This window comes from Populus alba, chromosome 9 (genome assembly GCF_005239225.2).
Source record: "Populus alba chromosome 9, ASM523922v2, whole genome shotgun sequence".
NCBI lineage: Eukaryota > Viridiplantae > Streptophyta > Magnoliopsida > Malpighiales > Salicaceae > Populus > Populus alba.
In genome coordinates, this window is record NC_133292.1 from 5931208 (window position 1) to 5953057 (window position 21850).

Genomic DNA, 21850 nt, shown 5'->3' on the forward strand with positions numbered 1-21850 from the left:
ATTAAGCTTGAAATTAATTGAATTCATCCCAATCAAAGATTTAATTGGAAGAATTAATAAGTTTTGAGACTTAGTTAAGCTTGGAATAAATTTAATTAATCAATTAATGGTTTAATTGGAGAATTGATAAGTTTTGATACTTAATTGGACTTGGATTTAATTAAATTAATGAAATCAGGGACTTTAATTGAAACAATATCAAAGTTTGGAGTTTAATTGGGGTCCAAATTGCAAAAATTTAAAAATCCCAAGAACCATTTTTGGAAAATGGCGCGCCGAAATGCAGGGGTTCAATTACAATTTACCGAGGGGCTTAATTACAAAAACGTTTAACAATTCAAGGGCCAAAATGAAAATAACCATTAAACACCAAAAACGGTGCCGTTTCTCAGCACTGTTCATCTTCTTCAAACTCTTCAGGCTGTCGGCCGCCACCATTACTCCTACAATAACGTCAATTGATTACCTGGTAACGGTGGAATGATGTGGCTATAAAAGCCCGGAGAAAACAAGGAATCACGGGGACGGAAAAAAAGGGGGAGAAACACAGAACCGGGGGGGAAAGCCACGATCGGCAGAAAACAAAGACCCAGAGGCTAAAAATCTCATGTTAAAAAAACAGGGGGGAGGGGGATCACAGAAACGAAAGGGCAGAAAAAAATACCCAGGAGAAGCTAAACCCAGACACACAAAAAACCAGGGGAACCAAGAAGAAGAAACAGAGCAAGACAGGGGGAAGAAACCGAGTAAGACAGGGGGAAGAAACCCACAAAGCAGAAACAAACAGTATTACCCACAACAAAAACAGAGATCAACACAAGCAGAAAACCCAGAAATCCCACGTTAATATCATCGTCCTCTCAATCGTTCCTCCCCCCCTGCAAATCAGAAACAAGAAAGAAAAGGAAAAATTGTCTTAGCCATTTCCAACACAGGCGGAAGAACATACAGAAGAGAGTGAAAAAGCAGGAGAGAAGAGGATTGGAAACAAAGGTTGAAGGGAACAAAATTGGAGGAAGAAGGCAACGACCCGAAATCCTTCATCGCGTCTCTGTTTCTCTGCGCACAGGTAAGTCAACTTTCGTTTTTTTCTTCTTTGCCTCATTTTGTGAAGTATTGCACTGCGCGAAGGTAAATTAATTACCTTCGCACAGTGCATGCACGCGTGGAGACACTCCACGCGTGCCACCTGTTCGGTTTGGCCCAGCCGGGTCACTGGCTTGGGCCAGTGATGGGCTGGGCTGGACCCAGCCCAAAAAATAAAACAAATAAAAAGCAGAAAAATAAAAAATAATAAAAAATGTGTATGCATAAATAAAAATAATGTAAATTTATTGGTTTATTCACTGACACCAGAGTCAGGAATAAAAATCTCAGTTTAAATTTATATTATTTTTATTCGTTGTATTTTTATTTTGTTTAGCTAGAAAAATAAAAAAATGTGTGCATTCGTAAAAATAAATTTTATTTTTATTTATTTATTCACTGGCGCTAGAGTAGGGAATAAAATATATTGATCTAATTTTTGTCGTAGCTACGAATTTTTACCAACGCCAGAGTTGGAATTATTCGAGCTCGAATATTCACTGGAGCTAGAGTCAGGAATATTATAAACAAATCATCACAACATAAATCAATAAATATTTAGCAATTTAAGACAAAACCAACAATGCAGTCTGCCTTAGGCAGAACGTTTAAGGGGTGATAATATCTTCCCTTTTACGTAACCAATCCCGAGTCATAGAATCTCTGTTGACTAGTTATGGGTTCCTAGTGACCATAATATTAGGTGACGACTCCTCAAACGAGACATTTTTCCTTAAAAGAACTGGATGCCAGAAATCTGTTCTTTTTTCATAATTCAAGAGAATTAATTTTTAGGGTCGCCGCGATGTCGGGTGCGACAATGTTTTTTTCTAGTTAAAAAAAATAAATTATGTGTGAGTTGATTTTGCATATCTAAAAAACAGTTTGGATAATGTGTAAAAATATAATTTAACTAAAATATGTAAAAACATAATTTAATTAAAAAACTTTAAGATATATTTTTTAATATTAAGATAACAATATATTAAATTAATTTGGATCAACTCAAGTTAACATATCCAATTTATTATTAGGGTTGCGAGATTATAATAACTTTTATAGAAAGCAAATTAAAATAAATTATAAAATTTTATTATCAATCAATCCAACATTAAAGAATGAAATTGAAATATATATATATATATATATATATATATATATATATATATATATATATATTAAAGATTTAAAAAGCAACTCAAATTAACCTATCAAACTTTTAACTTGGGTTATAAGACCAATATAACATCATAAAAACAAATTGAAATAAATTGTGAATTCTAATTTCCAATCAGGCTAATGTATAACTTGAAATTATAAAAAATAATTCGAGTTGATCCACAAAACTCATAATCTGGGTCATGAGACCAAGATAACCTCATAAAAAAAATTTTAAAAAAAAAAAACATGATTTAACTTGAGTGAAACTGTCAAATTTGTGACTTTGATCATGAAACCAATATAACCTTAGATAGAGCAAATAAAAAAAAATATATAAAACTCAATTCTCAAGTAATATTGTCACATTCAATGTTGAATGATGAAATTTATAAAAATTTTAATTAAAAATAACTAAAAAAAATAAGTCAAGTCAACATAGATTAACTCGTTAAACATTACTCTCAGCTCATGAGGTAGGGATAACCTAAACAAACAAACAAAAACAAATAATAAAGTCTAATTCTCAATCAAACATAATATTAAATGATGAGTTTGGAGAAAAAAGAGTCAATTAAAAAAAATACAAATTCAGTCAATTGGGCTAACCCATCAAACCTATGGTATGAATCATGAGATGGGGACAATCCAATAAAAAACAAATCTAATGTTGAAGGACTCGTGATTCGAGTTATGAGATCGAGATAACCTCTTAGAAAAAAACAAAACAACTTGATTTAACTAGGGTAAAAATACTAAAACCTGCGACTTTAATCTTGAGACTAAGATGTCCCAATATAAAGCAAATTGAGATAGATTATGAAGTTTAGTTCCCAACCGATCTAATGTTGAATAATAAAATTAAAAAAAAATCTAATTAAAAGATAACATAAAAAATTACTTGAGTCAATTCATGTTAACTCGTTAAAGAATATTCTTAAGTCATGAGGCCGAAATAAATTAATAAAAAACAAACAAAACAAGTCATGAAACCTAATTCTCAATCAACTCAAAATTAAAAGATAAAAATAAAACAAGGTGGTAATGCTTTATTGAAAAAAAAATTATGTTAATTTATCAAATTTATGATCTATATCATAAGAATAAAATAATTTAATAAAAAATAAATTTAATGAGTTGATCGAATAGCTACCAGCTGTATAACTTTATAAGCATACTGAAAATAAATCTAGCATAATTTGTAAAATATGTGTGTCTCAAGCCTATTTCTTGTCAGGTCAGGAGCTTAATTTGCCTTGTTGCTGCGATGAAGTGATTTTGCAACTCTATTATATTATGATTCACGAAAACTTGTTTGTCTGAAGCAAATAAATAACCATCAAACACTAAAACAAACATGAATCCTTAATATGTTTTTTTATTCATTTTATAATAAATTCAAGTCTCAGCTCAGTCGGTTGGTGAGGCAGTGTCAAGCAATAGATCACTAGCGCGAGGGTTTTTTTTTTTTTTTTTCGAAATTGTGATAATAATAATAGACTAGATATTGTGACCCGAGTCAGTAACTCACTCTCTCTCTCTCCCCTTTTGAGCTCCATTTGGTCACGTTTCTTTTTTATGTACTCGTATTATTTTGTTACAGATGATCCAAAGAAAACAGAACACTTGCTTGCACTTGACGGAGCTAAAGAAAGACTTCATTTGTTCAAGGCTAATTTATTGGAAGAAGGGGCTTTTGATCCTGTTGTTGATGGATGTGAAGGTGTTTTTCATACAGCTTCCCCTGTTTCTTTTTCACCCAATGTCGACCCACAGGTTCTTCCCTCGTATATGCTGCTGCCATTTATCATTTATCATCACTGATTCATCTGATATGCCACCAATCTTAGCATCAAGTCTCGAGAATCACATCAAACAACTCCTAGCGGGACACCCTGCCCCCTTGTTCAACTAGGGTTTTTTTTTTTTAATTAACCTCTCGATACCTGATATTTGTTACTGTTTTAAAACTACTGGTAGGAAGGGGAAAAAAAAGACAATCCAATAATTTTTTCTTTGTTACAGGTTGACCTAATTGATCCTGCCTTGAAAGGAACACTGAATGTTAGATCATGTGCAAAAGTTCATTCTATCAGGAGAGTGGTTTTAACCTCTTCAAGCGCAGCATGTATATATAGTGGAAAACCTCTGAACCATGATGTGGTTGTTGACGAGACCTGGCATTCAGATCCAGCTATTTGTAAGGAATTGAAGGTGTGTCTTATTTGATGATATCTTAGGGTTTTCTTTTCCTTCTAGAGGAATTTTTAGTTGCATTCTTTTCAAATTCCACATGGAGGACCCTTTGGGGCTTGCTCAGTAAGCTAAAAACTAAATCTTTCATTCTTTCATCTTGTCTCCTGTATTGTTCTTCAACTATTATTTGCTAATGTGAATTTGTGTTCTTTCCCAGGCTTGGTATCCACTTTCAAAAACCTTAGCTGAGGAGGCTGCTTGGAATTTTGCAAAAGAGAACGCTACTGACTTGGTTACAGTGCATCCATCATTTGTGATTGGCCCTCTTTTACAGCCAACTCTTAATTTCAGTGTGGAGATGATTCTCGACCTTGTCAATGGTAATGATCTCCAGCAACTTTTTGCTTGTATCTGAAGCATTTAATACTTTCTCCATCTAACATTAAAATCCTTGTAGCAACCTTCCAGTATGGGAAAAATCTAAATTGAAGGTCTCTACACCTCCAACTAGTTATCCCTCAGTTGTCATTTCACGATCTTTTGTTATGAGTATGAGTTGCTTTCTTGAGAAATTATCCCATGTGATCTTGTCATTCCATTGAGGCTTTACTGATTTGTGATAGTTGCATTTCATTACAAGTTCAATATAGATGTGCCGCAACATCACCCTACTAAGCTAAAATTCTCTTAAATATAGGGTTGTGAATTGTGACAGATGCATTCAGTTTCCACCCAGAAGCATATTGTACATCTCCTGCAAATCACTTTAACAATGATTAAATTATCAATTTATTGACTACCAAATTTTGAACCTCTCCTTAATAGCTGTTTACAGAACTTTCCCTTGAACTGTTGGTGTCCTTACTGTCTGCATGTTTTGTTTGGTTCGCATGCTGTAATCTGTTTTTGGTGCAGGAGCTGAGACATACCCAGATGGATATTATACGTGCATCGATGTTAGAGACGTTGCAAATGCACATATACAAGCTTTTGAAATTCCTTCAGCTAGTGGCAGATATGGTTTGACAGCAAATGTCATATCCTTTTCTGAGGTTCTGAAGATCATCCGTGAAAAGTATCCTACTTTGCGCCTTCCTGAAAAGTGAGTCATTTATAATGTTCAAATTGAACCATTTTCATGTTAATTTGGCCTTGTTGATTGATCCGGATGGTTGATATTTGATAGCCAATGGGCTTGTAGATAAGATTTCACATTCAAGCCAGCTTGGGCGGGGAGGGGAATGCTACTTGTTAATAGTAATTCTGAAGTTATGCGACCAATTCAGATCAGCAGTTTTGATCAGTTATAAGAAATATGTCAAGAACCATCTTATGCTTTCCCTGTTTTAGAAACTAAACCATGAAAAGAACAAATAGTAAAAATACAAGTATGTTTTGAACATGAAAGTAGAGCCAGTCCCTTCGAGGACAACCGGTAAAGTTGAAGGTAGAGCTACATTTTGAAAACCAAAAATGTGCAATCACAAGCAAACCCTGTACCTTGTTTTCTGTATTGTAGTTGGATGGATATCCTTTTTTCGCTCGTGCTGGCTTGTTTTCTAGAAGCAATTGCTTTGACCCGTCACAGAACTTAGCACCAGTATATTGTTTTTCAACTGCTGCAGAAGTACAGAAAGCAAGTTCAAGCCATACCAGCCTTACCAGGTGTCCAAAGAGAAAGCAAAAACTTTGGGTATCAACTTCACTCCACTGGATTTGTCTCTCGTAGACACTATTGAGAGCTTGAAGGAGAAGGGCTTTCTCAAATCTGATTGAGGGTACATTTAACGGTATGGTGTTCCAGTAAATACACTGGTCCCCTCAGTTTCAGTCAAATTTAATTTTGACAGAGACTTGCTCATCTCAAGTGTTCTCCGTTTTGTTTATGTAGACTGCGTGTGTTGGAGCGGACCATAAGTGCATTATTTTAGGCTTTTCTTAAAATATGATTTGTGATAGCACTCTGTTTATATGAATCTAGGGAGCTCTTGTTGATTTCATAAATAAAGCCCAGCTCATTTGAGTAGCTTAGCAACTGAAACAACAGGGTAACTCATCACTTTTTTCAGTGTTTGCCCTCAACAATCATTTTCTAGTTTCCAAAGCTGTGGAAAAGTGCATCTCAGTTATGCTGAAGATTTGAAAGGTTTTGATTGAATTTGATTAAAACCTGTTGTATATCTCAGATTTTTTTGGTTAAAACTTGAAACCCTCCCCAAGCAGATCTTCTGGGAAAAAAGCACATGTTAAATAACTCTTCTTCTTCTTCTTTTGACAATATCATAGTGAAAGTATGATATAAGTTTATGTGCATTCTGGATATCTGAATATAAAATTATGTATAACTTGTAGGATTTGCGTTTTGAAGTCTGTTTCCTGTCGATGAGATGTCAGGACATCGTAAAGATTTGGAAGTCTTGTAATGAATTTCGTTGCTGATTATGTGATGGAATAATCTTAGAACTCAATTCTTGTCTGTTCATTCATGAAATTTTTTTAGCCTCGAGCAATGCTTCACAAATTGCTTGCAGGAGCTCCCACAAACTTGAATGGTGTTTGATTGGATTCTCTCTTGATATCAAAAATATTTTATATTATTTTAATATATTTTTAAATGAAAGATATTTTGAAAGGTACCTACTATCCTAATACTAAACATAATCTAAGCAAATTTCAACTATCGTGTCAATTTCTTAGATTTTGTCTTTCAAATTTAGATCCTACTTAGATTATTAACATGTGTTGGATTAAAAATTCTTGAACATAAAATAAATATTTAAATATTATTAATGTTTTCTTCTAGTGAAAAAAAAATAAATTATGTGTGAGTTGATTTTGCATATCTAAAAACAGTTTGGATGATGTGTAAAAACATAATTTAACTAAAAAAAATTTAATATTTATTTTTTTAATATTAAGATAACAACATATTAAATTAATTTGGATTAACTCGAGTTAACATATCAAATTTATGATTAAGATTGCGAGATTATAATAACTTTATAGAAAGCAAATTAAAATAAATTATAAAATTTTATTCTCAATCAATTCAACATTGAAAAATGAAATTGAAAAAAAATACATATATATATATATATTAAAGATCTAAAAAGCAACTCAAATTAACCTATCAAACTTTTAACTTGGGTTATAAGACCAATATAACATCATAAAAACAAATTGAAATAAATTGTGAATTCTAATTCTCAATCAGGCTAATGTATAACTTGAAATTATAAAAAATAATTCGAGTCGATCCACAAAACTCATAATCTGGGTCATGAGACCAAGATAACCTCATAAAAAAAATTTAAAAAAAAAACATGATTTAACTTGAGTGAAACTGTCAAATTTGTAACTTTGATCATGAAACTAATATAACCTTATATAGAGCAAATAAAAAAAATATAAAACTCAATTCTCAAGTAATATTGTCACATTCAATGTTGAATGATGAAATTTATAAAAAAATTAATTAAAAATAACTCAAAAAATAAGCCAAGTCAACATAGATTAACTCGTTAAACATTACTCTCAGCTCATGAGGTAGGGATAACCTAAAAAAACAAACAAAAACAAATAATAAAACATAATTCTCAATCAAACATAATATTAAATAATGAGTTTGGAGAAAAAAGAGTCAATTAAAAAAAAAAACAAATTCAGTCAATTGACTAACCCATCAAACCTATGGTATATGAATCATGAGATGGGGACAATCCAATAAAAAGCAAATCTAATGTTGAAGGACCTGTGATTCGAGTTATGAGATCAAGATAACCTCTTAGAAAAAAACAAAAACAAAACAACTTGATTTAACCAGGGTAAAAATACTAAAACCTGCGACTTTGATCTTGAGATTGAGATGTCCCAATATAAAGCAAATTGAGATAGATTATGAAGTTTAGTTTCCCAACCGACCTAATGTTGAATAATAAAATTTTAAAAAAAATCTAATTAAAGATAACATAAAAATAACTTGAGTCAATTCATGTTAACTCGTTAAAGAATATTCTTAAGTCATGAGGCCGAAATAAATTAATAAAAAACAAACAAAAGAAATCATGAAATCTAATTCTCAAACAACTTAAAATTAAAAGATAAAAATAAAACAAGGGGGAAAGCTTATTGAAAAAAAAATTATGTTAATTTATCAAATTTATAATCTATATCATCAGAATAAAATAATTTAATAAAAAATAAATTTAATGAGTTGATCGAATAGCTACCAGCTGTATAACTTTATAAGCATACTGAAAATAAATCTAGCATAATTTGCAAAATATGTGTGTCTCAAGCCCATTTCTTGTCAGGTCAGGAGCTTAATTTGCCTTGTTGCTGCGATGAAGTGATTTTGCAACTCTATTATATTATGATTCACAAAAACTTGTTTGTCTGAAGCAAATAAATAACCATCAAACACTAAAACAAACATGAATCCTTAATATGTTTTTTTATTCATTTTATAATAAATTCAAGTCTCAGCTCAGTCGGTTGGTGAGGCAGTGTCAAGCAATAGATCACTAGCGCGAGGGTTTTTTTTTTTTTCGAAATTGTGATAATAATAATAAGAGACATGATATTCTCCGTCGCAATTTTTCAGAAAAAATAAAAAAAGGTCAAGCGCTATGTGCTTGTGGGCCAAGAGTTATGGCGGACCTTGTGCTAGCCTTTTCTCTTTACTTTTTTCTCTTTGTTTTGTTTTTTTACACCCCCACGTAAAATTTACTGGATTCATTTATTTTTTAATTTTAATATAGTTCTTAAATATTATTATAAATTTTTATTTCAGTTTAAATAAATTTTTTTAGCTATCATGTATTTGTTCTGAAAATAACAATACTAATAACAAATTATTTATAAAAAATCGATTGAAATTGAATGTTTATCATTAAAATGTTTGTGAGATTTGGAACATGATTTTATCACATTTGTGATTTTATTAATTTTTAATTATATAAAATATAAATATATTATTTTGAATTTTTTTTAGTTTACTTCAACAATCATGAGATTTAAAAAAAAAACAGAATAATATTTTCATTTAAAAATATTATATTAGTTAATTAAGATAAACAAGATACATGTTACAGAAAAAAATCTAAAACAACTGTAATTTCAGGCTTGACAATGCCAAAACAAATTCCAAGGACCTGCAAAAAAAATTTACCTTTAAAAATATTTGGGTTTCCGCAGTTTAACACGACATTCAAACTAGCATCCCTTCAAAGGTTGCTGGACTGGAATTTGTTAAATAAAAAAAAAAAAACAAGAAGAAGAAGAAGAAAACGTTGACTCACAAATCCTCTAGGAAATGCCGTTAATTTACTAATTTTTATTTTCTTGGAAAGAATTAGGCTTCCCCAAATCTCCCTTTCTTATTAATCAATGGAAGGAACCCTTCCAGACAAATATGTGCCATGCATGCAAGCCATCGCATTCTCCTTATCTCCTTTGACTGGTCCAAGCAACCATGGGAAGGGTGATAGCTTGAACAAGCTTTGATTTTTCAATGCTGCTATGTTATTTAATAATTACCCAGTCCAAGAGAGTGACTGAAGAGAGAACCAAAAACAATAAATTATCGCAGACTGTTAGGTTATGTTGAAGATACAGAAAAGATGTGAGCTTCCGGGAAGATGGTCTCAGCCGTCGAAATGATGTGCTTGAAAATTAAACTCATTGACCCAATTTCTTGCCTTCTCTCATCAAAGTACAGCCATCAAAGCTCTCCTTCAGACTGTTAGCTTATATAAGGCTCTCCTTCATGTACCTTTCACAACCCATCAAAGTACAGACACTTTCGCTTCACTGTTTGAGAATCTCGTTTTCTTGGTTTCAAATCACAAGCTTAATTTTCAGCAGTTCTAGGATCGCCATGGAGATGTCACCATTTAGACAAGTCACAACAGAGGAAACAAGGTCAAGGAAAACCAGAAGAGCGTGGAAGTTGAAGCTTAATATCACTTGGCATGCTATCAAGAAGGCAGTAAGTTACAACGTCAAGAAACGTCTCCACCTGCATCTTCATTTAAGCTGTGCAAGAAGCATGAGACGGCTTTCCACTAACCAAACCCATCAGGAACTAGCTGTGAAGCCACATCAAGCTTCCAAACCAAAGCAAAAGGCTAGAAATCCCAGCAAAACACTAGCATCCCTCCTCCATGTGCCATATACAGCTTTGGATTTTGTAGACCGAGGAGATCACATGACTCCTACACTATCTCCCAAGCAGAGTATATCAGCAGTGTGGAAAGAAATCCATGGCTCAAGCAATTGGGAGACCCTTCTTGACCCTCTCCACCCGAGTCTCAGACGAGAAATTCTCAAATATGGAGAATTTGTTCAGGGCACATATGATGCCTTCGACTTTGATCCTTTATCAGATTTTTGTGGGAGTTGCAGGTATAACCGGCGTAAATTTTTTGAAACATTAGGCCTCACAAAGCATGGTTACAAGGTGAAAAAGTACATTTATGCCTTGTCCCATGTAGATGTGCCTGAGTGGTTAAAGAGGTCATACACTACGTGGAGCAAAGATTCCAACTGGATGGGTTATGTTGCTGTAAGCAGAAGAGAAGAATCACAGAGAATCGGCCGGAGAGACATAATGGTCGCATGGCGAGGCACTGTGTCACCATCAGAGTGGTTCAAAGACCTCACCACAAGTCTAGAACATATTGACAACACAAATGTTAAAGTTCAAGAAGGGTTTCTCAGTGTTTACAAATCCAAGGATGAGTTGACAAGGTATAATAAGTTAAGTGCCTCTGAGCAGGTTATGCAAGAAGTGATGAGACTAGTGAATTTTTATAGAGGAAAGGGTGAAGAGGTTAGCTTGACAGTTACAGGGCATAGCTTGGGAGGTGCATTGGCACTCCTCAATGCTTATGAGGCTGCAGCTGCCATTCCTGATCTATTTGTTAGCGTCATTTCTTTTGGCGCACCAAGGGTTGGAAACATCGCCTTCAAGGAGAAGCTCAACGAACTAGGAGTCAAGACCCTACGTGTTGTAGTTAAGCAAGATATAGTCCCAAAACTACCAGGCCTGATGAACAAAATGCTTAACAAGTTTCATGGACTCACCGGGAAGTTGAATTGGGTTTATAGGCATGTAGGAACTCAATTGAAGCTTGATGCATTTATGTCACCCTACTTGAAGCCTGAATCTGACTTGTCAGGGTCTCATAATCTGGAGCTGTATCTTCACCTGATAGATGGATTTTTTAGCAAGAAATCCAAGTATCGATGGAATGCTAGGAGAGATTTGGCATTGGTGAACAAGGGTAGTGACATGCTGATAGAGGATCTCAAAATACCAGAGTTCTGGTACCAGTTTCCATACAAGGGGCTCGTGTTGAACCAATACGGTAGATGGGTTAAACCTGGCAGGCTGCCTGAAGATATCCCTTCTCCACTGAGTGTCGATACACCACCGAAACATGGTCGCCAATCTTAGATTACGTTGCCCAGTTCCCAGTTTTCGTTTAATGTTAAGGCTTCAAATTTGTTGATTTTTTTTATTCGTCTCCAAGAAGGAGTAGCTGATTTGATTTATTCTCTGCATATCAAGTCCTCTTTTCTTTTCTTACTGGAAACATAGTGATAGTGTTGTTATGTTTCTCTCTTGTACGTAGTAATCATGATTTGGAATTTGGCTCGGCATTTTTGGCTGTCTGTCCTCTTCTTATATCATCTTTTTCCTCTTCTGAGTTAATTACGTGAGAAAATAAAACATTAGAGATCTCCTTGCACAAAAGAAAGGAACAGCAAAATCTTTTCAAAATATCCATGGAAAGTTGCATGGTTTTCTTCATCATTCATTACACAGGCTCGAACTGAAGCCATGGCAGAGGGGAGAACAAACCGAATGCCATCCAAGCTCTATTTAGCCAAAGTTATTGGTCTAAGAACACACTCAATTTGATCCAATAGATATCAGCATCATTCATCTTGACACAGACGATCCAAAGAAAACAGAACACTTGCTTGCACTTGATGGAGCTATGGAAAGACTTCCCTTGTTCGAAGCAAATTTCCCGAGAGAATGCACGCTACAAATCATGCATCAGTTTGTGGATTGGAAAGGATTGGCAGTTTTAGTCTTTAAAGCTGCAAGGACCAGAAAGGCAGTTTATCAGATGGATCACCTGCAGTTGTTTTTACATTTCAGTGCCCCATCTATAGCATTATCATTTGCGACATGTATTTTTCCAGTCCAGTGTGTCTCGTATTTTGTACTATGACGGGCTTATTTGGTCCCTTTATTCTTTCAATTTTTTGATTGAAACCCCCAACTCTCTGTCATGTTAATTGAGTCCCTCTACTCTTCTTTGTGTATTAAAGTAGCCTAATACTCAGTTGAATGTTTATTTTTCATTATCTTATTTCTTTAATTGCATTTCAAAACATAAAGACCTCTCTTGTTTTTTGTATTATTTTGTTTCAGGCAGAAATAATTTATTCTGTTTGAAAGATAATAAACAGATGTTAAAAATGAGCTCTTTTTTTCCTAAAAAAAAAATTTGGAAGTTCTATTAAGAAGGTCAGTTAGCGCATCCTCAAGAATTTGCCGCGAACATGAACAACAGCATTTTATTGTGAAATTATTTGAAAGTGTGGTAAAAATTATTTTTAAAAATATTTATTATTTAAAAAATATATTAAAATAATATTTTTTATTATTTTTTATTATTTTTTAAAATTCATTTTTATTATTAGTACATCAAAGTAATTTAAAAATATTAAAAAATAATTTAAAAAAAAAAACCCAAAAACACTTCCACTGTACTCTCAAATATTCCCTACACAGATAAGACTGGGGAAACAACAACGACAAGCAGACGAATACGGATAAGCACGGTATATTAACACAAGTTTCCACTATATTTCAATGCTGTAGATTCAGGGAAATAACTAACACAAAGTTTTGGCATTCACAGCATATCGAGGTGGATCCACAACTCTAGCCTATATAATGATACACACAAGAAAAGGATAAAAATCTTGCAAAATTGTTCGCATTATAAAAGCTTTAGCCATTTTTTACCTATCTTCTATTCAGATTCAGCACATCCATGCAAGTTTGTGCGAAAATTGTGATTGATATGCTAGAATCCAAATTTCTACCTCTGCAACACCTGTCACAAATGTCGCAAAATTATTGTACCAAGGTGAAAAGATGAATCCTTCTCATGGCTGATTCATCAGTTACTTGTTCCCGTAAGAATGTGCATACCACTTGCAGCATGTATTCGGATATTACCAAATAGATTGTTGTTTGACAGCCAAATCATTACATCATTTAACATTTCAACCGTCTCCCAGTACCTTTGTCCCCACCAGTTAATCTTAGCCCATCCATAATTTCAATACTCTATCCTTACCACCAGAAGCTACTTTCTCACCATCTGGACTCCAATCAACGGCAAATACCTTAGCACAAAGAATCAGAGCTAAAATATCAGTATTCAAATAATATATGCATCAAATGGCCATACGTTCAGTGGAACATACCTCATCTGCATGGCCAGGAAGATCTTGCTTTAATTTCTGTGTTCGTATATCCCAAATCTGGAAAGGGAAGTAATTATAGGGTCAGAGGAATGGAGAAAGGGGCAGGCGACAAGAGGAGGCACCTTGCAGAATAATACGCTTTGGCACAAATTGCATGCAATGGCAGGGAGAAGTGCATTTCCTTCTTTACAGAAGATCAGTTAATCATCGAAGGAAAACCATAATTGCTTAATATGATTCATGAAGAGAGGTACCAAAAAGCGGAAACTACATTCTCACACATATGGGGCCCCACTAAATAAGGACCAAACATCCTTTCATTGTGTTTGGACCAAAGTGTATATAACCAAGCGGTCCTTTTGAAACCCCAAGTACCAAAAGAAAAGGTTTAGAGTGGATAGAATTACCTTCAGCGTAGAGTCTTTGCTCCCACTTAAAAGAAGCCTACTGTCTGCGGACCAGCTGCAGAGCATCATGCAATTTTTAATGAGAACAGCTACAAAAGTTTAGAGTATGGATATTCAGAAGTGATTAAAACAAATCAAACCTGATCTGATAAACAGGTCCGACATGGCCACGAAAAGCAGCAACAAATTTCCCAGTAATGCCATTCCATAGCTTCACAGATTTATCAAATGATGCACTAGCTACCCAATTCCCATCTGGTGAGAAGTATACATGATTTACAAGCTGCAGCAACCAAAAAGAAGTAAAATACTTCAGTTAATAAAATAATTGAATTATAATTGCATTTCAAGACTCCACTTGCAGACAGAATTTGCAAGATTCAGATTATACGATCAACACGGCCTCTTTACATTGCACTCCCTACAAACAAGGATCAAGAACTAGGATTGCAAGCAAAACAGAAAAGCATTCATATCCTTTGTACCTGTTGATGACCTGTCATGCGAGTTTTAGGGTGTTTGCTGACAGCGGGTTCCCAGAGGAACATGGTAAAATCATCAGAACCTGAAACTAGTCTTTCAGGAGCATTGCCTTTCATTTTATTGTACCTTTCCAGAGCAACCTATAACATTTATAAATAGGTAGGAATAATCAGTTCAATATAGACAGGAAAACTGCAGGCTCTTTAGCACAAAGCGCAGCATAAAAAAGAGAACTTCAGAAGCTGGAAATCAACACCTTTTGTTTTGTTTTGCTGCAGTTTTCTGGAAATCATGGAACACCCTAGACACATAGCTCTAACTCAAGTAAACCCTTCCATCACAACAAGGAGCAAACCCAAAGAGGAAAAAAGAAAACAAGTGTCTCACATTCTTGCACTATATTGACTACTGATAGGAGCAAATAAATTAAGCAGGAGCCAAGAGAAGTCCCCTCTCCCCTCAACTCAAATATTGTACTTGACAAATAGATGGTAAGAAAATTATTTTACATTAAGTTTGAGTAAGAAAATATTTTTAACTAAGTATGATATCAGATAACAAAAATAAAAGATTAAGTATATGAGGGGATTGAAGACCATGCCCAAAGGAGGCTCCCAAGAAAGCAACTTCAGCCTCTCTTTTTTCCCGTTCATTTACATGGTAACATCCCTCTGCATAAATTAGTAAAAATCCAGCTTCAAGGTATAAATCAACAAAGTCTCAGAACTACACGAAGGTCCATCAACCATTCAACTACTACATATAAAGTTCTTGAACATTCACAACAGATAGCTGCCACAAGGGTGAACATTCTTTAACTAATGACTAGATTTAAAATTTTGAAACTGCATCAAAAAATCCATACTCATATCACTTGAATATTAAACTAATTCATAGATGGTAAATAAATATGGTCCCAAGCAGAAAACACTAGAAGATAAATGTCCTGAGCCATTTTCATCACAATGCAACAACTGAAGCAACTAGCAACCTTACCTTCTTCATTTCCTCTGGAGAAGAATATGTTTTTCCTGTATGATCAAAAGCTCCTGTGCGAAGAACATACTCAGTGCTCAATGCGAGAGAGTTAACCCAATGCCCATGACCCTAAAACAAGAACCATATGCACAAGGAGTTATAAAGAGAGGAACTACCATTTTCACATCAACAATTGAAGTTTGAGATTATTAATTGGAAACCTAAGATCTGATTGGTAATTGTAACAAAGAACATTCCTTTTCACAAACAATAAGCAAACCTTTACAGCATAAATGTGGTCAGAAAATGCAGTACTAAAATATTGTCAAAGAAACAAAATATGCCCGTACAGTTACCTTCAATTCACGAATAAGCTTCCCTTGTGATGTTTCCCACACTTTAATGGTACAATCCTGGGAGCTGCGCCAGTGAGATGAAGACAAAGGTGAAATATACAGCTAAAGCGAGGGCAATGGCCATTGAACCACAGTTTGACAACGTTTGATTTTCTGAGAACTAGGTTTATGAGTTAAAGAGTAATTTGTACTAGCATAAAATCATGAAGGCAGATAAAGCCAGCTAATCTTCCAGAAAGAAAGCCCCATCAATTTTCCACTTTTTCTTATTTATGGAAGGAAAGAAATGCAGTCCGCTTTGCAGTGAACTTTGGAGTCTTCTAATTTTTTCAAAGTCAATTAACTATATATAAGTCCCTTCTTTATTGATTGAATTTAGTTCGCTTTTTCATATGATGAGCTTCCAGTAAGTATTGGGCAGTAGTTGGGACGAGCTTATGTATATCCAATAGTTCAATTTCAAGTCACTTTATTCCAGTCTCCTGTCCTCTCTGGCACTGATCAGCTATATCCTAAACCAGGATTCTTGGGTGGATCGGCCAAAAAACTTGTAAATTTTAAGCTCTTAGATTAGAATAGGAGTAGTGGTTGTCTGATGAACATTTTCACGTAATTGTAGACAGAAAAGCCGACATACCCAGTATAAATTACTCCATCTCCACCCCATTTTACACAAGTTATTGCAAGTGTGTGGCCACTAAGACAAATAACAGATTTTCTTAGTGATATGTCCCATATGCGTGCATCTCCATCTTTGCTAGCACTAACAAAGCGACGGCAAGGAGCATTCAAATGGACTGGTTCCCAAGAGATGCCAGTAATCCATTTCTTGTGGCCCTGAAACGAGGCAAATTGCAAAATATCAGTTTCTAGACAATTATTTGTTAGCACAACAATTAAACACCAAATAGGATATCCCTAAATGGTTTGAAAATTTCTACCATGTCGATTGCAAAAACAATTTGAATTTATGAGGGGAAAAAGAAACTAATTGAATGTTGTAGGTCCATATCTAACTTTGACCAGAAGTAAAGTTAAAATAGAATAATTACTGTTTATAGGCCCAGAAAAGACACAGGACCCTGCAGCCGTTTCGTTGTAACATTTTCCCAAGTTTTCACCAAAAAAGTTTCTGACACTTTAAATGAAAAAACTCTTGGCATGCAGAAGCAATAAGGACACAAAGATCATCTCTGATTTATTTTATTTTCTTTTTAAAAAATAAGGGAGTGAGCAACAGAATCTTTAATCGAGAAGACACAACACTTCTCCATAATAATTTAGTCATGCATCTAATAAGTTAGATACATCCATCAGCAAAGACAGATTACCACACTGATGAATCAAATTGAAACAGACATGAATAAAGGAGCATGACCCTTAGGGTAAATATTTAGGATACAACCAAACTATTAGACCCAACCAAAAGGAGTATGACTGCGTACATAGTATTTGAGACTGTAAGATGAAACGAGTTGCACCTAAATGCTTCAAGAGCATGTCAAAATTGAAACTGACAACCAACTCAAGTGGGATATGAACTATCAGCTATTCTAGCATGTAAAGACTTTACCACAAGCTGATTCCCTGATGGCTTTCCTGTCTGAGGATCCCAACACTGAAGTTCTCCAGCCTTGCTCCCACTCACCAGATGCTTACCATCTGGTGACCATGCAATGCAAAGAACCCAATTCTTATGTCCTGCATCAAGTAGTTCATTTATGATCAATGCAATAAGTTGAGAGGAAATGAACAAGTGGGCTAAGAACCCTGCCTTGTGAAACATCAAATACCATCCAAAATAGGCCTCTTTCCTAGGTATGAAGAACCCACAATGAACACGATCATGCATAAGCTTGTTTCAGTTTTGTTAAGATAATCAATCTGAGATCTAACATATCATCAAAATGACCAATAAAATAATTTACTCTGCCCACTCAAATTAAAAAAAAAATTCCAAAAAGAAACATGTGCATATAATGTCAAACTTGATTTTGTCACAGTAATCAGCTACAGAAACTTCAACTATTAAGAACAAACAGGCTAAGAGAGTGATATGGCCTAGATTTTTGACCTGTACATGTAAACATCGGTGTCTGGGTATTAAGGTCCCATAGACGAACAGTGGTATCCCCGGAGCCACTGGCCAGCTGCCGCCCATCGGGACTAAAGGCAACTGAAAGTACAGCTTCCGCATGACCTGGGGTGACAAAAAACAGAGGCAGCACGTGTAAGAAAAACATACAACATCATTAACCTGTGTGATGGTAATTTAACTAAACAAAAAATGAAACCATCACATGCATGTATAGGGGTAAAAAATTCTTCAGAGGTAGAGCTAGAAGAGTTTCATAGGAGATGAACAGAATTAGCTACTCAAAACCAATATATCAAAAGAAAGCAAGCAACATTCCCACCATTCAAACAGTACTTAAGCAAGCAGTTAAAAATTGTCATAAAATGTTCATACAATAACTCTAGAAGAAGAAAACCGCAATCATACCAGCAATAGTCGCTGAACAACGATTAACTGGACGAATTCGGAAAATAGCTTGTGGTTGACAAACAATCGCCAGTACCTTCTCCACCGAAACTGAAAGCCCGTAAAAATCAACAAATTAACCTTTCCCACACACCCCAAAAACAAAAATCTATAGACAAAACTAAAATGTTACGATTCTCCTTCTTTTAACTCTCACTAACCTTTGTTTTTCTGTAAGTAAGTTTCAAGTGGCACAACAAGCTCTTGATCGGATATATAAAAAGCATACGGTAACTTCTCTTCCTGATCCGAAAAAGACACGAGATTCAATAGGCTTTTTCAAATTTTAATGCATTGTTTTTAGTGACTAAAACATTCCCAGTATTGCAAAACAAATGAAAATCGAAACTTACATTGTTAAGAAGCTTATTAACGATTTGTTGAAGTTGTTGTGGACCAGCGTTTTGAGGAAGATATAGAGGAGCTCCAAGTGGCGTCCCTTCTGGGTCTGTGAATTGGCACATAACATTGTTCACTGCTTCATCCTCCATCTTTGCTTATTCAATATTGTGCCTTCTTGTGTTTGTCTGTTTATATATATTTTTATACCTACAAAATGGGAATTGGGAGGTTTTTGGGTTTATGGCTCCCTCACTCTGCAACTGGAAGTGAAGAGGACTTGGAATTAGGGTTTAAATTTTAGGGGTTTAAGAGTCTATTGGTTATTTTATTTTTATTTTATTTAAAAATATATTAGAAAAAATGTTTTAAAAAAAAATATTTTTTAATATAAAAAAATAATTTAAAGAAAAAAAAAAAAACACCCCGAAAAAGTGTGTGGTTGATGTATTGTGAGTGCTTACATGGAGTTTGCTTTCTGGATTCATTGCTTGATTACATGGCTTCCTTTGGCACACGCAGCCGCAGGTAAATTTTTTTTAATTTTTTTTTATTAGATTGTAAAATTAACATTAACAATTAACGTTAACATTAACATTATTAATATTATTAACATTGACATTGATATATAAAAATCAAAGGATAGTGTTTTTTCACTGTATATCACACCAATAAATATTAGTTATTGCAATGAAAAATGTTTCCTTTTTTTTTTTTTTCTAGATTTATTTTTTTAAATTTATCCTTTAATATTTAATTTGTTATAAGTAAAACTAACTTTTAATGTGCATCACACCGCAAGACCTTGTTCATTGTAGTATTTTTATTTATTTGTTTTTATATTTTTCTAAATTTATATGTTTTTTAAATTTTATTTTTTAATATTTAATTTATTTCAAAATCAAGTTTATATGTTATTGTGATTTGTTTTTTATGCAGTTCTTCTAGTCTCGTGACATGTATCACATATGTGGTGAATTAACTTGGTTAATTAGAGTTTTTTTTTCTTTTTTTAATTTTTTTTTTTTAATTTTATTATTTAATATTGAGTTTATTAAAAATTAGATTTATTATTTATTTTATTTTGTTTTCTAATATACTATCTTAGTCTCATGATCGAGGGTGTTTAGTGATTAACCCTAATTGACTCAATTTTTCTTCTTCTTTTAATTTGTATTTTTTTTCAATTTCATCATTTAACACTAAAATGATTAAGAAATAGACTTCATAATTTATTTTGATTTGCTTTCTATGAAGTTATTATAGTATCATGACTCAGGGCACGGGATTGACGGGTTAACCTGGGCAGACCCATGTCATTTTATTGTATCATATTTTTAGATTTATTTTTTTTTTCCAAATTCACCATTCACCAATGGGTTTATTGGAAATCAAAATTTATAATTTGTTTTGTTTTGCTTCATATAGGATTGTCCCAGTCTTATGACCTAGGTTACAGGTTTAGAAGGTTAACTGAAGCTTTTTTTTTGTTTTTTTTTTTCAACGTCGAGTTTATTATAAATTAAGTTTTATAATTTATTTGATTTATTTTATATAACATTATCACAATCTTGTAATTCGAATTGTGAATTTGACAAGTTAATATGAGTTAACTCGAGTTGATTTAATATGTTATCATTACAATGTATTGTTAAGAAAAAAAAAAAGACAATGTCTTGAATTTTTATAAGTTAAATTATTTTTTTATCAATTATTTAGATTGCCTCCGAACTCATCAACGCCACTAGGTCACATTAGATTAACCTCCACATGATTTTTTAAAAAAAATTATACTAAAAAAACATTAACAATACTTGAATATTACTTTTTATCTTGAAAAATTAATTTAATTTGACTCATAGCGCAAGCCAATAATGCAATTATATTGTACTTTATACTAAAAGGTACCAGCTTTTCACTATGCAAATCCATAGTGAAAGGCAAATGTCATTCAGTTGTAGTTTGTTTTTTCTTTTTTCTTTTTTTTTCATTTAATTTTTGTTTGTTTAATTTAGTTTTTAAATATTATTTTTTTCTATTTAGTTATTATACTTTCATGATACGGGTCTCGGGTTTGACAAGTTAACATGATTTAGCGATTTAACCCGGTTGACTTAGATTTTTCTTCTTCTAATGTCATCATTTAATAGTGTTTTAATTAAGATTTAAATTTTATGATTTGTTTTGTTTACTTTTCATTAGATTATCTTTATCTCATGACACAAGAATAAATTTTAACGGATATATATATATATATATATATATATATATATATATATATATATATATATATATTTTTAATTTTATCATTTAACATTAGATCGGTTAGGGATTGAGTTTTATAATTTATTTTGATTTGCTTTTTATGAGAATGTCTTGATCTTAAAATCAAGGTCATGAATTTTTGTAGTTTAACCTGAGTTAAACAAAGTTATTTTTTATTTTCTTTTTCAAGAGGTTATATTGATCTCATATCATTCAATACTAGATTGGTTAAGAATTAAGTTTCATAATTTATTTTTAACCTAATTGACTCATTTTTTTCTCTTTTTTTTTTAATTGATCCCCTCAATTTCATTAATTAATATTATGTTTAATCAAAAATTAAACTTAATGATTTGTTTTTTGTTAAGCTATCACAGTCTCGTAACCAGGTAATAATGCTTAAAAAGCCCCTATATCCTCCTCTCTCTCTCCAACTGCAACGAAGATAAAAAAAAAATAAAAAAAATTCAACTTCTTCTATGTTCTTCTCCTCCCTCTAATTCTTTGTCTGGAAACCATAAAAA

The 21850-nt window shown here is 33.3% G+C and overlaps 3 protein-coding genes across 3 annotated transcripts; 2 read left to right on the plus strand and 1 right to left on the minus strand.

Moving 5' to 3' along the window:
• Window positions 1-3801: 3801 nt before the first annotated feature.
• On the plus strand, window positions 3802-6470 carry LOC118027608 (phenylacetaldehyde reductase). The gene is made up of 5 exons (XM_035031002.2): window positions 3802-4020; window positions 4270-4458; window positions 4658-4820; window positions 5356-5542; window positions 6066-6470. The coding sequence occupies exons 1-5, from the start codon at window positions 3823-3825 to the stop codon at window positions 6214-6216; spliced, it is 888 nt and encodes a 295-aa protein (XP_034886893.1). The 5' UTR covers window positions 3802-3822; the 3' UTR covers window positions 6217-6470.
• Window positions 6471-10069: 3599 nt separating this feature from the next.
• Window positions 10070-12492, plus strand: LOC118027618 (phospholipase A1-Igamma1, chloroplastic). Its single transcript, XM_035031013.2, has one exon. It carries the CDS (start codon window positions 10208-10210, stop codon window positions 11897-11899), a length of 1692 nt encoding a protein of 563 aa, XP_034886904.1. The 5' UTR covers window positions 10070-10207; the 3' UTR covers window positions 11900-12492.
• Window positions 12493-13343: 851 nt separating this feature from the next.
• LOC118027604 (notchless protein homolog) lies at window positions 13344-19372 on the minus strand. The gene is made up of 13 exons (XM_035030998.2): window positions 19076-19372; window positions 18884-18965; window positions 18684-18773; window positions 18255-18380; window positions 17754-17881; window positions 16818-17017; window positions 16181-16244; window positions 15843-15953; window positions 14849-14986; window positions 14504-14646; window positions 14364-14418; window positions 13957-14013; window positions 13344-13875 (listed from the first exon to the last, which is right to left on the minus strand). The coding sequence occupies exons 1-13, from the start codon at window positions 19211-19213 to the stop codon at window positions 13792-13794; spliced, it is 1416 nt and encodes a 471-aa protein (XP_034886889.1). The 5' UTR covers window positions 19214-19372; the 3' UTR covers window positions 13344-13791.
• Between the last annotated feature and the right edge of the window lie 2478 nt (window positions 19373-21850).

Bases quoted from the DNA above. Each gene is read 5' to 3' on its own strand.
- LOC118027604 (XM_035030998.2), bottom strand. From the start codon at position 19,213: ATGGAGGATGAAGCAGTGAACAATGTTATGTGCCAATTCACAGACCCA. The intron at 17,018-17,753 runs GTAAAGTCTTTA...GCCTCGTTTCAG, and splicing joins CATCAGGGAATCAGCTTGTG to GGCCACAAGAAATGGATTAC. The intron at 15,954-16,180 runs GTAACTGTACGG...TTCTTGTTTTAG, and splicing joins AGCTTATTCGTGAATTGAAG to GGTCATGGGCATTGGGTTAA.
- LOC118027608 (XM_035031002.2), top strand. From the start codon at position 3,823: ATGTACTCGTATTATTTTGTTACAGATGATCCAAAGAAAACAGAACAC. The intron at 4,459-4,657 runs GTGTGTCTTATT...GTTCTTTCCCAG, and splicing joins CTATTTGTAAGGAATTGAAG to GCTTGGTATCCACTTTCAAA. The intron at 5,543-6,065 runs GTGAGTCATTTA...CAACTGCTGCAG, and splicing joins ACTTTGCGCCTTCCTGAAAA to AAGTACAGAAAGCAAGTTCA.
- LOC118027618 (XM_035031013.2), top strand. From the start codon at position 10,208: ATGTACCTTTCACAACCCATCAAAGTACAGACACTTTCGCTTCACTGT.